The 15926-nt window shown below is 59.0% G+C and overlaps 1 protein-coding gene across 1 annotated transcript in view; it reads left to right on the top strand.

The window, feature by feature from the left end:
• Positions 1-305: 305 nt before the first annotated feature.
• PDE4A (phosphodiesterase 4A) overlaps positions 306-15926 on the top strand; it is a gene marked incomplete at both ends in the record, with an annotated part of 34217 nt that continues 18596 nt past the window's right edge. The window contains 7 exons of the mRNA XM_080715519.1: positions 306-610; positions 671-814; positions 1515-1641; positions 3468-3536; positions 7416-7470; positions 10003-10131; positions 11244-11673. Coding sequence (XP_080571645.1) covers positions 306-610; positions 671-814; positions 1515-1641; positions 3468-3536; positions 7416-7470; positions 10003-10131; positions 11244-11673 — 1259 coding nt within the window. The remainder of the gene's footprint in view (positions 611-670; positions 815-1514; positions 1642-3467; positions 3537-7415; positions 7471-10002; positions 10132-11243; positions 11674-15926) is intronic.

The following is a 15926-nucleotide window of genomic DNA, read 5'->3' on the forward strand; positions in this document are numbered from 1 at the left end:
CCCGCCGGCCCGCTCGGGGGCGGGGGGGGCGGCGCCGAGCCGCGGCGGGCGGGCGGGGGGCGGGGCCGCCGGGCGCGGGGCGGGCGCCGCGCGGAGAGCGCAGCCGGGCTCGCCGCCGAGCGCCCAGCCGCAGCCAGCCGCGGCGCCGGCCCGGGGGCGACCGCCCGCAGCGCCCCCGGGGCTGTCCCGGGCGCCATGGCCCCGCTGAGGCCGGGCGCGCCCGCGGGGCGCGGGGCCAGACGGCCGGCGCGCCGCTGAGCCGAGCCGGGCGCGGCTGGCCAGGGCCGGGGCGCCCGGGGCCGGCCATGGAGCCCGCGGCCGCCCCCTCGGAGAGGAGCCTGTCCCTGTCCCTGCCCGGGCCCCGGGACAGCGCGGCCACGCTGAAGCCGCCCCCCCAGCACCTGTGGCGGCAGCCGCGGACCCCCATCCGCATCCAGCAGCGCGGCTACTCCGACAGCGCGGAGCGCGCGGAGCCCGAGCGGCCGCCGCACCGGCCGATGGAGCGCGCCGACGCCGTGGACACCGGCGGCCGGCCCGGCCTGCGCTCCACCCGCATGTCCTGGCCCTCGTCCTCGCACGGCGGCGGCGCGGGCGGAGGCGGCTGCAGGCGGTGAGGCTCCGCGGGGCTGCGCGGGGCTGCGCGGGGCTGCGCCGGGCGCGGGAGGCGCAGCTCGGGCCGCCGGCCGCAGGGGGCGCTGTGCGCGGCGGGGGCGTCCGGCGGGGGCGGCGGGGGCGTCCGGCGGGGGCCCGGCCCCACTCGGGAGCTCGACCCCCGCCGGGCCCGCCCCGATGGACTCCGGGGGCGCCGGGCCGCGTGGGGCTCGAACCCGCTCTGCGCAGGGGAAGGGGCCGCCGCTTGGGCGTCTGGGTTCTTGGACGGCTCGGCAGCTAGACTGGGCGCCACTTGGAGGGACCTTCCCGGGGACAGGTACTGAAAGTCAGAATCACTGTCTGGGGCACCCTAGGGCGCACTGCGAAGGATGCATCTGCCAGGACCATACTCTACTTCAGGCTGGGGGACTGGCAGGGTCCTCTTAGGGGGTGAGGGGCTGTGGGAGGGGGACACTCGTGACCGCGGCCGCTGGGATCAGGAATCCAGAGGGGTCCCTTTGGGAGAGCCGAGGCTGGGGCCCTGTGTCAGGGAGCAGTGGCCAGGGGCTCAGGGTCCCGCAGAGGGTGGAGGTCCCTGCCCGTCGGGGTGACAGCGTGGTCTGCCTGTGCGTTGGTTGGCTCTGGTGGACTCCCCGCCGGCGTGCCCGCCTCTGGTGTCTGACGGACCCGGGGTCCTGTGGCTGGGACATGGTGACTTGGTGACAGCGTCCTCTGGGACAGTGGCTTTCACGTCGTGACTGTACTTCCAGGAAGGCTGCGCCTGTCACAGGGTGACTGTGCGGCCTCCTGGGACACAGCGACCACAGCCGGGACGGGGTGTGCTCGGGGGACACAGTGCTTTTTCGGGGGTGATTGCGTCTGCTCTTGGGACTGTGGCTGTAACTGTGTGCTGCGTGGGACAGTGACGGTCACAAGGACCGGGTGTCCTCGGGGGACATGGTGGTTGTGCCCGCGGGACAGGTGTGCCCCCAGGACACTGATTGTGAGGTGGTGTCTGCAGTGGTGTGGGTGTCCCGCAGAGGTGTGACCGTGAGACTGTGATGTGTACCTTCCTGGGGACAGTGTGATTGTGTCTGCTCCTGGGAGCCTGGGAGCCTGATTTTATCTGTCGTTGGTGCTCCAGCCTGAGGGTGGGTGCTCTTACTTAGAGGCTGTGCTCTGTCTTCCCAGGGCAACCCAATAACTAGTATCCCCTCACCCTCCAGCTAGCTAGCTTCCTCAACTCTTCCTCTCTTTCTCTCTCTCTGTTTCTTTCTCGCTGGGGGTGGAACACAGGGGCATTCTACCCCTGAGCTACACCCTCAGCCCTATTTCTTATTCTTTATTTTTGAGTTGCGGAGGGCCTCACTAAGTAGCTGAGGCGGTCCGGGAACCGCGATCCTCCTGCCTCAGCCTCCCAAACGCTGGGATTACAAGTGCGTGTCACCATGCCCGGGGGTACTTTTTGTTTTGAAGCAGGGTCTCCCTAAGTTGTGAAGGACCCCATGACGTAGCTGAAGCCAGCTGGGAGCCTGCGATCCTCCTGGCTCAGCCTCCCAAGTCCTGGGATGACAGGTGTGCGCCACCCGCCTGGCTGTCGCCGGGCATCCTCGGGGCTCCTACTGATTCCGATGGTCGCCCACAGTCTGTGTGCTCCAGCAACATGGGAACTGCCAACCTAGACACACCCCTGGGTGCCCTGCTGCTTGGGACATCGCCCAGATGGTCAGATTTGGGGCTTCCCATCCCTGGAGTCGGCCAGTGAGGTCCCTCTGGGCAGGGATGCTCTTTCTGGGTCTCTCTGGGGTCCTGGACCGGCCACTGCAGCTCCCAGGCCACTTCCTTCTCCATTCTGGGTACCCCCGGCCCCCCACCTCATACCCCTCCCCAGCAAGTGTGGCTCTAGCACGTGAAATCTGATATTTCCCAAAGGGGATCAGAGAGACACTGAAAGAAAACACAGCAAGAATCAACAGGAAATGCCAGGACCCAGGGCGGCCAGCCAAGCCGGCTAGTCACTGTCCTGCAGGGTCAGGAGGGGGTGGGGCGCCAGGAACCGGCCGTTCCCTTTTAAGGCCCTAGGGACTTCTCTACCAGGCCTCTGGGGTGCACACTCTCAGGGGACAGTGGCTGAGTGGTAATAATCATTATTTTACTGCGTGTTCTCCCATCCTGCCCCTCCCTCTCTCTCTCTCCCTCTCTCTCTCTCTCTCTCTCTCTCTCTCTCTCTCTCTCCAGGGAATGTAACTCAGGGGCACTCTACCTCCGAGCTACACCTCCAGCCTTATTTTTTTCTTTGTTTTGAAACAAGGTCTCTCTTGCCAAGTTGTGGAGGGCCTCACTAAGTTGATGGGGCTGGCCTCAAACCTGTGATCTTCTTGTCTCAGCCTCCCAAGTACTGGGATTACAGGCATGTGCCGCCATACCTGGCTCAGCAAAGTCCAGCTCCTTTTTTTTTTTTTTTTTTTCGGTGCTGGAGGTGAAACCCAGGGCCATTCTACCTCCCAGCTACACCCCTAGCCCTATTTTTTATTTTTTATTTTTAAACACAGTCTCACCAAGTCGCAAAGGGCCTAAGTAGCTGAGGCTGTCCATGAACCACGACCCTCCTGTCTCAGTCTCCCGAATGCTGGGATTCCAAGCGTGCCCGCCACGCCGGCTAGCATCTCTCTTACTGGCCCGCTCCTAGACTCCGTGCTGGGGACTTTCCCACGTGCCCCCCTGCACTCCCTGTGCCGGATCCCTGTTGGAAACATGGGGAATCTGAAGTCAAAGAGACAAAATCCTGCCCCTATCCAAACTCATAAAGCCAGGGACTGGCAGAGCAGGGGTTCCAGCGGGGATCTGAGGCCACCTCGGTGCCGTTGTCCTGACAGAAGTGTCCGGCCCTCTCGAGCCGCCTCTCCGTCTGTAGAGAGGGGCTGCTGTTGGCAGTTCAGGCCGGAGTGAGCCCAGTCCATGCCTGGCGAGGATTGCGCGTCTTGGGGGAGAGAGGCGGGCACACACGGCCTCTGGAGTGGGAAGGAAGAGGAAGCTCCCGCACATCCCACATCCCAGCCGGGCCTGCGGTTCCTGGTTCCTGTGGGCCCCTGTGGCCGCAGGTGGACCACGGCAGTGCCCGGCCCTCTCCCTGGGCAGAAGGAGGAAGGGGACCAAGAGGCCTCCTGGAGCCGGGCCTTCGGCCAGAAAAAGGCTTCTAGCAAACGCCAGAAAGGGGGTCCAGAAAGAAAGGAAGCCCCCTAGACCTGAGTCAGGGGGACCCCTGCAGGGATGGCATCCACATCCCCCTTCACGGGCCCAGGATTCGCGAGTCGCTCCTGGCGCGCCCTGGGGGGCTGAGTCACCGCAGCGCTGCGATCTGTCAAGAGGCAGATGGAGCCGGAGGAAGAGGAGGACTGAGCCCAGAAGGGGGGCTCGTGGATGGAGGCGGGCCAGCGGACGGACCCGCCCCTCTCCTTGGGTCACCCACCCCCAAACTCTGGCCATCCGGGAGAGCGCTTCGAGGCCTCGGGAGCGCGTCCAGCTCGAGTCCCTCTCTTGGTAGGTGGTCTCGGTCTCCACTCGGGTCCTCGCAGCCCTGCCCCCCCCCCCATCCCTCTTGCCTGGATGGGCTGGGAGCGGGTCTCTCCGCGCGCCCTCTGCTGGACCGCGGGGAAAGCGCGCGCCCCGGGTCCCCACCTGCCTCCCGGGCCTGGTCCCCGAGCAGAGCAGAGCTGAGCTGGCCGCTCCTGTGGCCGTGCCGTATTATTATTTCATGCCTATTGAACGCCCTGCAGAGCCGGCGCCGGGTCGGCCGGCCGCAGGCTGCGGGTGGGGTCCTCACCCTCCCCGGGGTGGGACCCAGCAGCTGCCCCCTCCTCCATCTGGTGGCCGGAGGAACTTGGCAGGAAAGTTGCAGACAGTTTCCACCCGCTCTCGGGGAGCCGGAGCCCCAGGCCGAGGCCAGGGCCGCCCATCACTAACGGAGCATCCTCCAGTCTGTGGCACCAAGAAAACCCAGGAGGCGGCCTGCCCAAGGTCGCTCGAGGAAGGGCAGGATGAGGGTTGAGATCCAGCCTCCTCTGCTGCCCAGCAGAGGGTGAGGCACACAGGGCAGCCTTGCCTCCCATTGGCGTCTGGGACCTGGGGCCAGAGACTGCGCCACCCTGAGAATCGTTTTCCTCCTCCGTAAAACTGGGCTCAGAATTAAGAAGCTGTGGTAAGGCTCGGTGACTGAGCTGGGCGTCCAAAGCCGTTCAGAGGACGCATTTCCCCAAATGACATCAGCAGACACAGAGAGAGAGTGCGCCCGCGCAGGCAGCCCTCAAAACCACAAACCCAGCCCCAGCCATCGCTGGTAACGTTCAGTTAGGGGCATCTCTGACTTGCAGAAAACTGGGGCTTTGGGCCTGGGGGGCCACGGGCTGAGAGAGCAAGAGGGGCACCAGAACCTTCTGTCTACTTCCGATAAAGTAGCCAGATGTGCCGGCGCAGGCCTGTAATCCTGGTACTTGGGAAGCTGAGACAGGAGGATCTTGGTTCATGGCCAGCCTCGGTTTACTCAGTGAGGCCCTTTGCAACTCAGTGAGACCCTGTTTCAAAATAAAGAATAAAAAAGAGAGCTGGGGCCGGGCGTGGTGGCGCACGCTTGTAATCCCCGTACTTGGGAAGGCTGAGACAGGAGGATTGTAGGTTCGTGGCCAGCCTTAGCTACTTAGTGAGGCTCTCCAAAATCTTAGTGAGACCCTGTTTCAAAATAAAGAATAGCTGGGCGTGGTGGCGCACGCTTGTCATCCCCGCGCTTGGGAGGCGGAAACAGGAGGATCGCGCAGGTTCGAAGCCAGCTGCGCTGGCTTAAGAGACCCTGTTTCAAAAATATAAAAATAGGTCTGGGAGTGTAGCCCGGAGATAGAAGGGCTTCCAGGAACCCCAGTACCACCAAAAAAATAAAAAAATAAAATAAAAAAATAAAGAATAAAGTCAGTCTGGGCGTGCAGCTTGGAGGTAGAATTCCCCTGGGTTCAATCCCCTGTACCACTAAATAAATAAATAAGCAAACATATAAATACAAGTGTAGTTCAGAGATAGCATGCACCTTAGCTGAATTCCCAGCACCAACAATAAAATAATAAAGTAGGCAGGCCCTCTGCAACTTATTTCAAAATAACTATTTCAAACAAAATAACTATTTCAAAACAACTATTTCAAAATAAAAAACAAAGCCGGGCATTGTGGCGCATGCTTGTAATCCCAGTACTTGGGAGGCTGAGACAGGAGGATGGCGCAGGTTTGAAGCTTAGTGAGGCCGTCAGCAACTTAGTGAGACCCTGTTTCCAAATAAAATATAAAATAGGTCTGGAGCCGGGCGTGGTGGTGCACACTTGTAATCCCAGCATTTGGGAGGCTGAGACAGGAGACCGTTGGCGGCCAGCCTCAGCTACTTAGTGAGGCCCTTTGCAACTCAGTGAGACCCTGTCTCCAAATAAAGAATAAAACATAGGGCTGGGCCGGGCGTGGTGGTGCACGCTTGTAATCCCTGCACTTGGGAGGCGGAGACAGGAGGATCAGCGAGGCTGGCTTAAGAGACCCTGTTTCCAAATAAAAATATAAAAAAAATATAGGTCTGGGAGTATAGCCCGGAGGTAGAAGGGTTTCCAGGAACCCCAGTACCACAAAAAAAAAAAAAAAAACACAAAAATAATAATAGGGCTGGGGTGTAGCTCCGAGGCAGGATGTCCCTGGGTTCCATCCCAGTACCGCAATAGATAAATAAACAAACAAATAAATAAAAATAGGTCTGGGGGTGTATCCCGGAAGTAGAAAGTCCCTGGATTTCACCCCCAGTATCCCCCCACCCCAAAATAAAAGAATAAAAAATTGGGCTGAGGGAGGTATAGCCCGGAGGTAGAATGTCCTGAGTTCAATCCTGGCTCCACAAAAAATAGGCCGAGGGATCCCATGTACCAAAAAAAAAGAAAAAAAGAGAAAGGGGAAGGAAGAGCTGGGCGTGGCCGTTCGCTCCGCACCTCTGGCCTGCACAGCCTCGGTTTCCTCGTCTGCTAACGGGCCCTGTGCTGTGCCGACGCTCCCCCGACACTCCAGCCCAGGCCCGGACAGATCCAGCCTCCCGGGCTGGAGTTTTCAGACTAGCAGGTGAAGCAGAAATAGCAAGTCCGGCCGACTGATAATTATAGACGGTGACAAGCGGGTATGCAGAACAGAGGATCCTGAGGTCAAGCGGGGCCTCTCGGGAGGTGACATTTGAGCACAGACCTAAATCAGTCCAGGGAGGAGGCCTACGTGGGTGTGCGATGGAGGGTCCCGGCCACAGGGGACGGCCAGCGCAAGGGTCCTGTGGTGGGAACGTGGGCCGGGGTGAGTGGAAGGGACGGAAGCCGGGAAGTGGGGGCAGCTCACTTCCAGGCCAGCTGCGGCTGGCCACGCGCTGCGATCCTCCCGTCTCAGCCTCCAGAATGCTGGCTTCTCCATCCTGACGTGGGTCCAGCACCTTATTCTCCAGAGCTGAGCTGAGAAAAACATTACAGGAAGGTGGAGGGGGGAGGGATGCTGCCCCCAGCACGCCGACTTCCAGGTGCGCCCTGATGGCGGCCCGTGGGCTGCGCAGGGGGCTTAGGGACTAGGCAGAAAGCTCCCCCGGGGCTCTCCGGGCCTCGTAGGGCGCTGGGGCAACAGCTGGGAACAGCTTAACTGTCCCGTGAAGGTTGCTGCTGACATCTAGTGGATAGGGACCAGGGACACGGCTGCGGTGCTCAACCCAGGATCAGAGGGCCCAACCTCAAACGTCCAGGATGCCAGGCCTGAGAAACGCGGCCTTCTTGGCCTAGTGCTACCGCATTGAAGGGGCAGAAACTGGCTGTTCGTGGGTGGCCACTGGGGGCGGTCAGCCTCCGAGCTGCACCCCTGGCTCGGTCTCACCGGGCGGGTGTGGGTCTCACTACTTGCTGAAGCTGCCCTTGAACCTGTGATCCTCCTGTCTCAGTCTCCCAAGCACTGGGATGACAGGTGTGCACCACCACTCCAGACAGCCTCAGCTGATTTTATTTTTTATTTTGAAACGGGTTCTTACTAAGTAGCTGAGGCTGTCCGCGAACCGCGATCCTCCGGTCTCAGCCTCCCAAACGCCGGGATTACAGGCGTGCACCACCACGCCCGGCTTGATTTTTATTTTGAAACTGAGTCTGGCGAGGTTGGCTGAGAGTCTCACTACTTGCTAAGGCTGGCCTCCCACCTGCGATCCTCCAGTCTCAGCCTCCCAAGTACTAAGCTCACAGGCATGCACCACAACGCCAGGCTTGGCAAATGCATTTTTTTTTTTTTTTTTTTTTTTTGGTGGTACTGGGGTTCCTGGAAGCCCTTCTACCTCTGGGCTACACTCCCAGACCTATTTTTATATTTTTATTTAGAAACAGGGTCTCCTAAGCCAGTGCGCGCGGCTGGCTTCGAACCTGCGCGATCCTCCTGTCTCCGCCTCCCAAGCGCGGGGATGACAAGCGTGCGCCACCACGCCCGGCGCTTGGCAAATGCATTTTTAAAAAATATGTTCAAAGCCGGGCGCGGTGGCGCACGCTCGTCATCCCAGCATTCGGGAGGCTGAGACAGGAGGATCGCGGTTCACGGACAGCCTCAGCTACTTAGTGGGGCCCTCTGCAACTCAGGGAGACTCTGTTTCAAAGTAAAGAATAAAAAATAGGACTGAAAAAAAAAATTTTCGATCCGCAGTGGGTACAATTTAAGGCCTCAGGACTGGCAGCCGCGCGTACAAACAGTACTTAAAGGGGCATTAACATTTCATGGAGAGGCAATTACGACAGAGAAATGTCCACAGAGGCTAGTTCATGGGGGACAGTAATAAAAGGGGTGGCTGGCGCTGGGCTGGAGCTTGGCTCAGCTGGTGCCTGTGTGTGACCTTGAAACAGCCTGGGGCTGGCTGTTTCTCTCCAGGACTCTGTTTTCCTGTCTGTAAAATGGGGACAAATGGTGTGGAGGTAGTAAGCCCATGGGGAGGATCCCCAAGGGCCAGCCGCTGTCGCGGGATCATCACCAGCACCGTGCTGCCTGGGTAGCACCGAGGCTCGTGACCACAAGCACTAACAAATGCTTTTTCTTGCTTTTTTTTTGGTGGTACTGGGGGTGGAAACCAGGGGCCTTCTACCTCTGGGCTATACTCCCAGACCTAGTTTATACTTATTTGGAAACAGGGCCTCACTAAGTTGCTGAGAGCCTCACTAAGTTATTTATAATAACTTAAGACCCTGTTTCCAAATAAAAATAAATAGGGCTGGGGGTGTCACTTCGGTCCCAATTACCATAAAATAGACGATAGGTTCATGGGAGGACGGCCTCCTAGGGCCCCCTGAGTTTCTCAGGCGAGCCAGGGCCTGGGGGGACCGATGTCTCAGGCCACTGGGGGACACCAGTTATTAATAATAAGCCACCACGCCGGGCTAATGTGCTTTTTCAAGTAACGATGATAATTGTAAAGCCGGGCATAGTAGCGCCCACTTGTCATCCCAGCATTCGGGAGGCTGAGACAGGAGGATTGTGGTTTGCAGACAGCTTCAGCTACTTAGTGAGGCCCTCTGCAACTCAGTGAGACCCAGTTTCAAAATAAAGAATAAAGAACAGGGCATGGTGGCGCACACTTGTAATCCCCGCACTTGGGAGGCTGCGACAGGAGGATCACGCAGGTTCGAAGCCAGCCTCAGCTACTTAGTGAGGCTCTCAGCAACTGAGTGAGACCCTGTTTCCAAATAAAATATGAAATAGGTCTGGGAGTGTAGCCCAGAGGTAGAAAGCCCTGGGTTCCACACCCAGTACCACAAATAAAAACAAATAAATAAATAATAAAAAATAGGGCTGGGGTTGTAACTCAGAGGTAGAATGCTCCTGGGTTCCATCACCATTACCACTAAAACTTAAAAAACAATAAATACAATCAGACTCGGGGAATAGCTCAGGAAAAGAAGGACCCTAGTTCAATCCCAGTACCACAAATAATAATTCTGGAGTCCCCAAACCGGGTGTGGTGGCACACACCTGTAATCCTAGTACTTGGGAGGCTGAGACAGGAGGACCGTAGGTTGGGGGACAGCCTCAGCAACTAGTGAGATTCTCACCCACTTTGCAAGACCGTTTCCAAATAAAAATAAATAGGGCTGGGGGTGTCACTTCGGTCCCAATTACCATAAAATAGACGATAGGTTCATGGGAGGACGGCCTCCTAGGGCCCCCTGAGTTTCTCAGGCGAGCCAGGGCCTGGGGGGACCTATGTCTCAGGCCACTGGAAGACACCTGAGGTCCGTGGGCTGGGGGCGCACCCCGAGGTGTGGGGCGTTGCTGAGGGCTGCGGGAGCCCCTGGCGGCCTGGGGTCAGCGGGGAGGCCGCAGGGCACCTGCCTCGCCCCGCCCCAGGGCGGCCCCAGCTGAGCCAAGTGGCCTGTGAGCCATGGCGGCCCGCCGCCACCCTCGCCGGCTTCCTCGCCAGCTGCTCCCCACCATCGCCCGCGGCCCCTCCGCGGATGCCAGGACCTGGGCCGCCGGGTGAGCGCGCCGCCGGCCGCGGGTTCGAGGCCCGGGCCAGGCCGTCCTCTCCCTCCATCTCCAGGCGGACAGGACTCGCCCCGGCGGTCGGGTGGCTGCGGAGACCCGGGGGAGGCATGCAGTAGGCGCTCAGTAAGCACTCCCACCCGCTCCTGTGCAGACCTCAGCTGCAGCTGGCCTGCCGTCCAGGGTGGCCCGGGCGCCCTGGGCATGGAGGACACGGCCTGGCCAGCTGGGGGCCGGCGGGAGCCCCAGAGGCCTGGGCCTTGGGTGGCCGCGCAGGCGGGAGACAGGAGGAGGAGGAGGGATGGCCCGACGGCCGCTTCTCTCTTGGGTCTCAGTTTCTCCTTTTTTTCCAGTACTAGGGTTGGAACCCAGGGGCATCGGCCTCCGTGTTCCACCCCCAGCTCTTTTTTATTTTGCAACAAGGTCTCATTTGGTTCTAGAATGAGCCTCACTTAAGTAGGTGAGGCTTGCTGTGCTATCCTTCTGTCTCAGCCTCCCAAGTACTAGTGTGAGCCGCCATGCCATGCCTGGATGTGTGTGTGTGTGTGTGTGTGTGTGTGTGTGTTACTAAGGATGGAGCCCAGAGGCAGCCTACCTCCAAACTACACCTCCAGCACTACTTTTTAATTTTTTTGGTGGTACTGAGGATGGGATCCAGGGGCATTCTACCTCTGAGCTACACACCCAGCCCTATTTTTTATTCTTTTATTTTGAAACAGGGTCTCACAACGTTGCAAAGGGCCCTCACTAAGTAGAGGAGGCTGTTCCCAAACCGTGATCCTCCTGTCTCAGCCTCCTGGATGCCGGGATTACAAGCACGTGCCATCACGCCTGGCAACCCCAGCCCTATTTTTTATCCTTTTTTTTTTTTTTTGGTACTGGGGATGGAACCCAGGCACATTCTAACTCCGAGCTGCACACCCAGCCCTATTTTATTATTATTATTATTATTATTATTTTGAAACCGGGTCTCACTGAGTTGCTAAGGGCCTCGCCAAGTAGCTGAGGCTGGCCGCGAACCGCGGTCCTCCGGTCTCAGCTCCCGAATGCTGGGCTCACCAGCGTGCTCCACCACCCGGCTCCGTTTCGGCCTCTTCCTCCTCCAGCCGCCCCTCCTCCCTGCCCGTCGACCCTCCCCTGGGCACTGGTGTCCCCGGGCGGGCGCGTGCGGCCATCTGGACCTGCAGCCGGCGCCCATCGACGTCAGGGCGGAGGGGCCGGCGGGGAGGAGCGGGACGCCGGAGCCGGGCCCGCGGGGACACCGGGCGGCCGGCAGGCCCTGGGGAGGGTCAGCGCGGGGCGGGGCGGGGAGGCGGGGCCGGCGGCTGCCGCGGACACCCGGGCCGGGCCGGGCGGGCGAGCGCGCCGTCCCCATGCGCCCCGACGGCCGAGCTGGGCTCCCATGCGCTCCGGTGCCGCGCCCCGGGCCCGGGCCCGGCCCCCTGGCCTGGCGCTGCCCCCCGGCCCCGAGAGCCTGACCTACTTCTCCTTCAGCGATGAAGACACTCGCCGGCACCGGCCGCGGAGATCCGTCAGGTGGGTGGCCCGCCGCCGGGCGCCTCCCTGGCCACCCGAGGGCGCGTGGCTGTGCTGGGAAGGGAGCCCCGAGTCGGCCTGGGGGGCGCCCCGTAAGTGGCTTCTGGGACCCGGCAGGGGCCACACCCCTTTCCCTAAATAAAGTAAGGTGCTGCCCAGGGCTCCCAGAGTGGGTGCTGGGGCGCATGCCCCAGTCCTACCTACCCCAGGTGGAGGCTTGTCCTCTTTGCGCCCCCAAACCGGGGACGCTGGCACCTCACCCTGGCAGCAAATATGGGTGTCCAGCGTCACCTGGGCTGCACTCCCAGGCCGCTGGCCGCAAGCCAGGGCCCTAAGGCCACTGGGCTCGGCGGCGGCCTCTCCCCCTCCCCCAGGCAGGCAGCCTCTCCCCCTCCCCCAGGCAGGCAGCCGCTGGAACCCGCTGGGGTGGGTGGGGGCGGGGACAGGTTCCTGAACGCCTGCGAGGCGTTCAGAGGAGGCTGGGTACACCGGGCCAGGAAGTGGCCTTTCAGTTAGTTCCCTGACTATCCCAGACTTGTCCTCGCCACCCAGCACCCACCGGGTCAGGTACCTGCACACGCACGCACAGCCCCGGCGTGGACGCGCGTGGACACTGCCATCGGCAGAGGGATGGGGTCATGTGGTGTTTATAATATGGGTCGCGGGTCTCTGGGCACCAAGAGAACCCGAAAGTGCCCCCCGGGCACGCACAGGTGGTACTCAAAGCAGCCTCGACAGGGCCCACTTGCCGAGTGCCACACAGGCCTTTCTGCGGGCTGGACTCCCACGGGCACCTTCTGCCCGTTGCCCCGGGGTCACGGGCAGTCACAGCCTCTGTGCAGGGCACTCCTGTGAGGCCGCCCAGACTCGGACACACAGGGGCACCTGGGCAGCCAGCCCCGTGGCCACGGGTGCACGGTTCCAGACAGACACCTGTATGCACAGATCCCTGTTCAGACACACAGACAAACGCACCGGACGCTCCTGGTGCACCCAGCCCTACAAACAGCGGTATCACCTGGCACCAAGCACCCGCCTGGCCGACACGGGCCTTCAACCTCCATGTGACCTTCACTGAGCAAATGCCAGACCTTTCCATAAAGGCGGCCTGGCACCTCCAGGGGGAGGGGCAGGGAGCCTGGGGAGACCTGCCTTCCCAGCTGCCAGGCACCGAGACACACACCTGCTGATTAGCCTTTTTTTTTTTTTTTTTTTTTTTTTTAAGGTATTGGGATCGAACCCAGGGGCTTTCCACACCCCCAGGACTATTTTATTTTTTACTTTGAAACAGGGTTTTGCTAAGTTTTTGTTTGTTTGTTTGTTTATTTTGTGGGTCTGGGAATGGAACCCAGGGGTATTCGACATCTGGGCTACACCCCCTGCCCTATTTTTTATTCTTTATTTTGAAACCGGGTCTCACTGAGTTATGGAGGGTCTCACTAAGTAGCTGAGGCTGGCCGCGAACCGCGATCCTCCCGTCTCAGCCTCCTGAATGCTGGGATGACGAGCGTGCGCCCCCACGCCCGGCTTCTTGCTAAGTTATGAGGACCTCACCAAGTTGCTGAGGCTGCCTTGCACCTGTGATCTTCCTGTTTCAGTCTCCCAAGTACTGGGATTACAGGCGTGAACCACTGCAGCTGGCTCTGATTGGAGTGTGTGTGTGTGTGTGTGTGTGTTGTGTGTTACTGGGAATTGAATTTATAGGGATATTCTAGCTGAGCTACATCCCCTCCTCAATTTTTGTTGTTTATTTGTTTAATTTTATGTATATATATATTTTTTTTCTTTTTTTATTTTTTTTTCAGTACTGGGGATGGAACCCAGGGGCATTCGACCTCCGAGCTACACTCCCGACAGCCCTAATTTTTATTCTTTAGTTTGCAAAAGGGTCTCACTGAGTTGCAGAGGGTCTAAGTAGCTGAGGCTGTCCATGAACCATCAGCCTCCCAAGCGTGGGGATTATGGGCGTGAGCCGCCACGCCTGGCTCTGTTGGTCAATTTTTTTAGATGATCATTGTTTATTTTTTGGTGGAGCTGGGGATCAGACCTTGGGTACCCTGCAGCCTTGGGCCGCCATGAACCTCGATCCTCCTGTCTTAGTCTCCCAAATGCTGGGATTACAAGCGTGTGCTATCACGCCTGGCTCTTTGTTGTTTATTTTGAAACAGGGTCTAAACTGTTGAGCCTGGCTGGGAACCTGCGATCCTCCAGCCTCCCAAGTACTGGGATTAGAGGCCTGTGCCACCACAGCTGGCCTCTGATTGTCATTTAATGTGCAGTTTGGAGCTGGGCCTGGTGGCACACGCCTGTAATCCCAGTACTTGAAAGGCGGAGACTGGAGGATCGCAGGTTTGAGCACAGCCTCAGCAAGTAGTGAGATTCTCATCAACCTAGTGAGACCTTGTTTCAAAATAAAAACAAAATCAGGCTGGGGTTGTAGCCTGGAGGTTGAATGTCCCTGAGTTCAGTCCCCAGTACCAAAAATAAATAATAAAGTGTAGCCAGGCATGGTGGTGCACTTGGGAGACAGAGAGAGGAGGATCACAGGTTCAAGGCCCTCTGCAACTTAGGTTTTGTTTTGTTTTCGATACTAGAAATGGAACCCAGGGGCATTCTGCCTCCAAGCTCCACCCCCACCCCTGTATTTTATTCTTTATTCTGAAACAGGGTCTCACTGAGTTGCAAAGGGCCTCGCAAAGTAGCTGAGGCTGGCCACGAACCACGATATCCTCTGGTCTCAGCCTCCCCAGTGCTGGGATCACAAGCATGCACCACCACGCCCGGCTGCAATAGTCCTTTTTATTATGATTTTTAAAATTTATTTATTTATTTTTGGTGGTACTGAGGTTCCTGGAAGCCCTTCTACCTCCGGGCTACACTCCCAGACCTATTTTTACATTTTTATTTGGAAACAGGGTCTCCTAAGCCAGCGCACGCGGCTGGCTTCGAACCTGCGCGATCCTCCTGTCTCTGCCTCCCAAGCGCGGGGATTACAAGCGTGCGCCACCACGCCCGACTTTTATTATGATTTTTGCCAGTCGTGCCGCCCTCCCGGCCCATGACTGGGCTCCCTGCTTCTGGGCTTCACGCTCAGCAGAGGCTCAACTTGATGTGAACGGGCCTGTGTCCCACAGAAGAGGAGGGTCACAGTGCCCGCAGCGGAGGAGTCTCGAGCAGGACCTGCGCCTCTGGGGGGTGTCTGGGGGCGTGGCTGTGGTCGCCAACTGGTCACTGTGGCCCCCGAGTGTGTGGTTTGTGGCTCTGGCATCCTTCGTGACATGGCTGGACCATTCTGACTTTGGGCCGCCCTAAGCTGAGCTGTGTCAGCAGGAGGCCCAGGGACGGGCGCCCCCGCGGCCCTTCTGCAGCTCAGGTCCGTCCTCAGCTGTCTTGAAGAATAAACAGCTCTGCTCTGGGGACCGTCCTCTTCCCACCTGGGCCTCCGGGCTCCTGTTTGCGTGAGCCGAGTCCTCTGGGGCCCACGTATTTGCCACCACCGTGCAAATTGATTGACCTCCGGGGACCTGGCTGGAGGGGCGGGAGCTGTGGTGTGTTCCTGCCCCCTGCCCCGTAGACTCACTGAACCCCAGAACTCTAGGCTGCACCTGGAGGCAAGATGTGGTTCTCAGGCAATGAACCCACCCAGCCCTTCTGCCTCCTTTTCCTCCCCGAACAGGGTGTTAGATGGGAGTGGTGATCCCAGGCTTTGGGAGGCTGAGATAGGAGGATCGCAGGTTCTTGGCCAGCCTCAGCAATTTACCGAGGCCCTCTGCAATTTAATGAAACCCTGTTTCCAAACAAAAAAATAAACTGGGCGTGGTGGCGGACGCCTGTAATCCCAGTACTTGGGAGGCTGAGACAGGGAGGATCGCAGGTTCCTGGCCAGCCTCCGCAATTTACTGAGGCCCTCTGAAACTCAGACCCTGTTTCAAGATAAAAGTAAAATAAAAAGAGACCCGGGCATGGTGGCACACGCTTGTAATCCCAGCACTCAAGAGGCTGAGACAGGAGGATCGCGCTTTGCAGACAGCCTTGGCTACTCAGTGCGGCCCTTTGCAACTCAGGGTCTACAAACTGTCCCTGTTTCAAAATAAAGAATAAGAAATAGGGCTGGGGGTGTAGCTCTGAGGTAGAATGCCCCTGGGTTTAATCCCCAGTAACACACACAAACACACACATAAGAAAATCCAAACTTTTTGGTGTGTGTGGTACTGGGGATTGAACTCAGAGGCATTCTGCCTTCTTCAAGCCAC

This window comes from Muscardinus avellanarius (assembly GCF_963383645.1).
Source record: "Muscardinus avellanarius genome assembly, chromosome: 18".
Classification (NCBI taxonomy): domain Eukaryota; kingdom Metazoa; phylum Chordata; class Mammalia; order Rodentia; family Gliridae; genus Muscardinus; species Muscardinus avellanarius.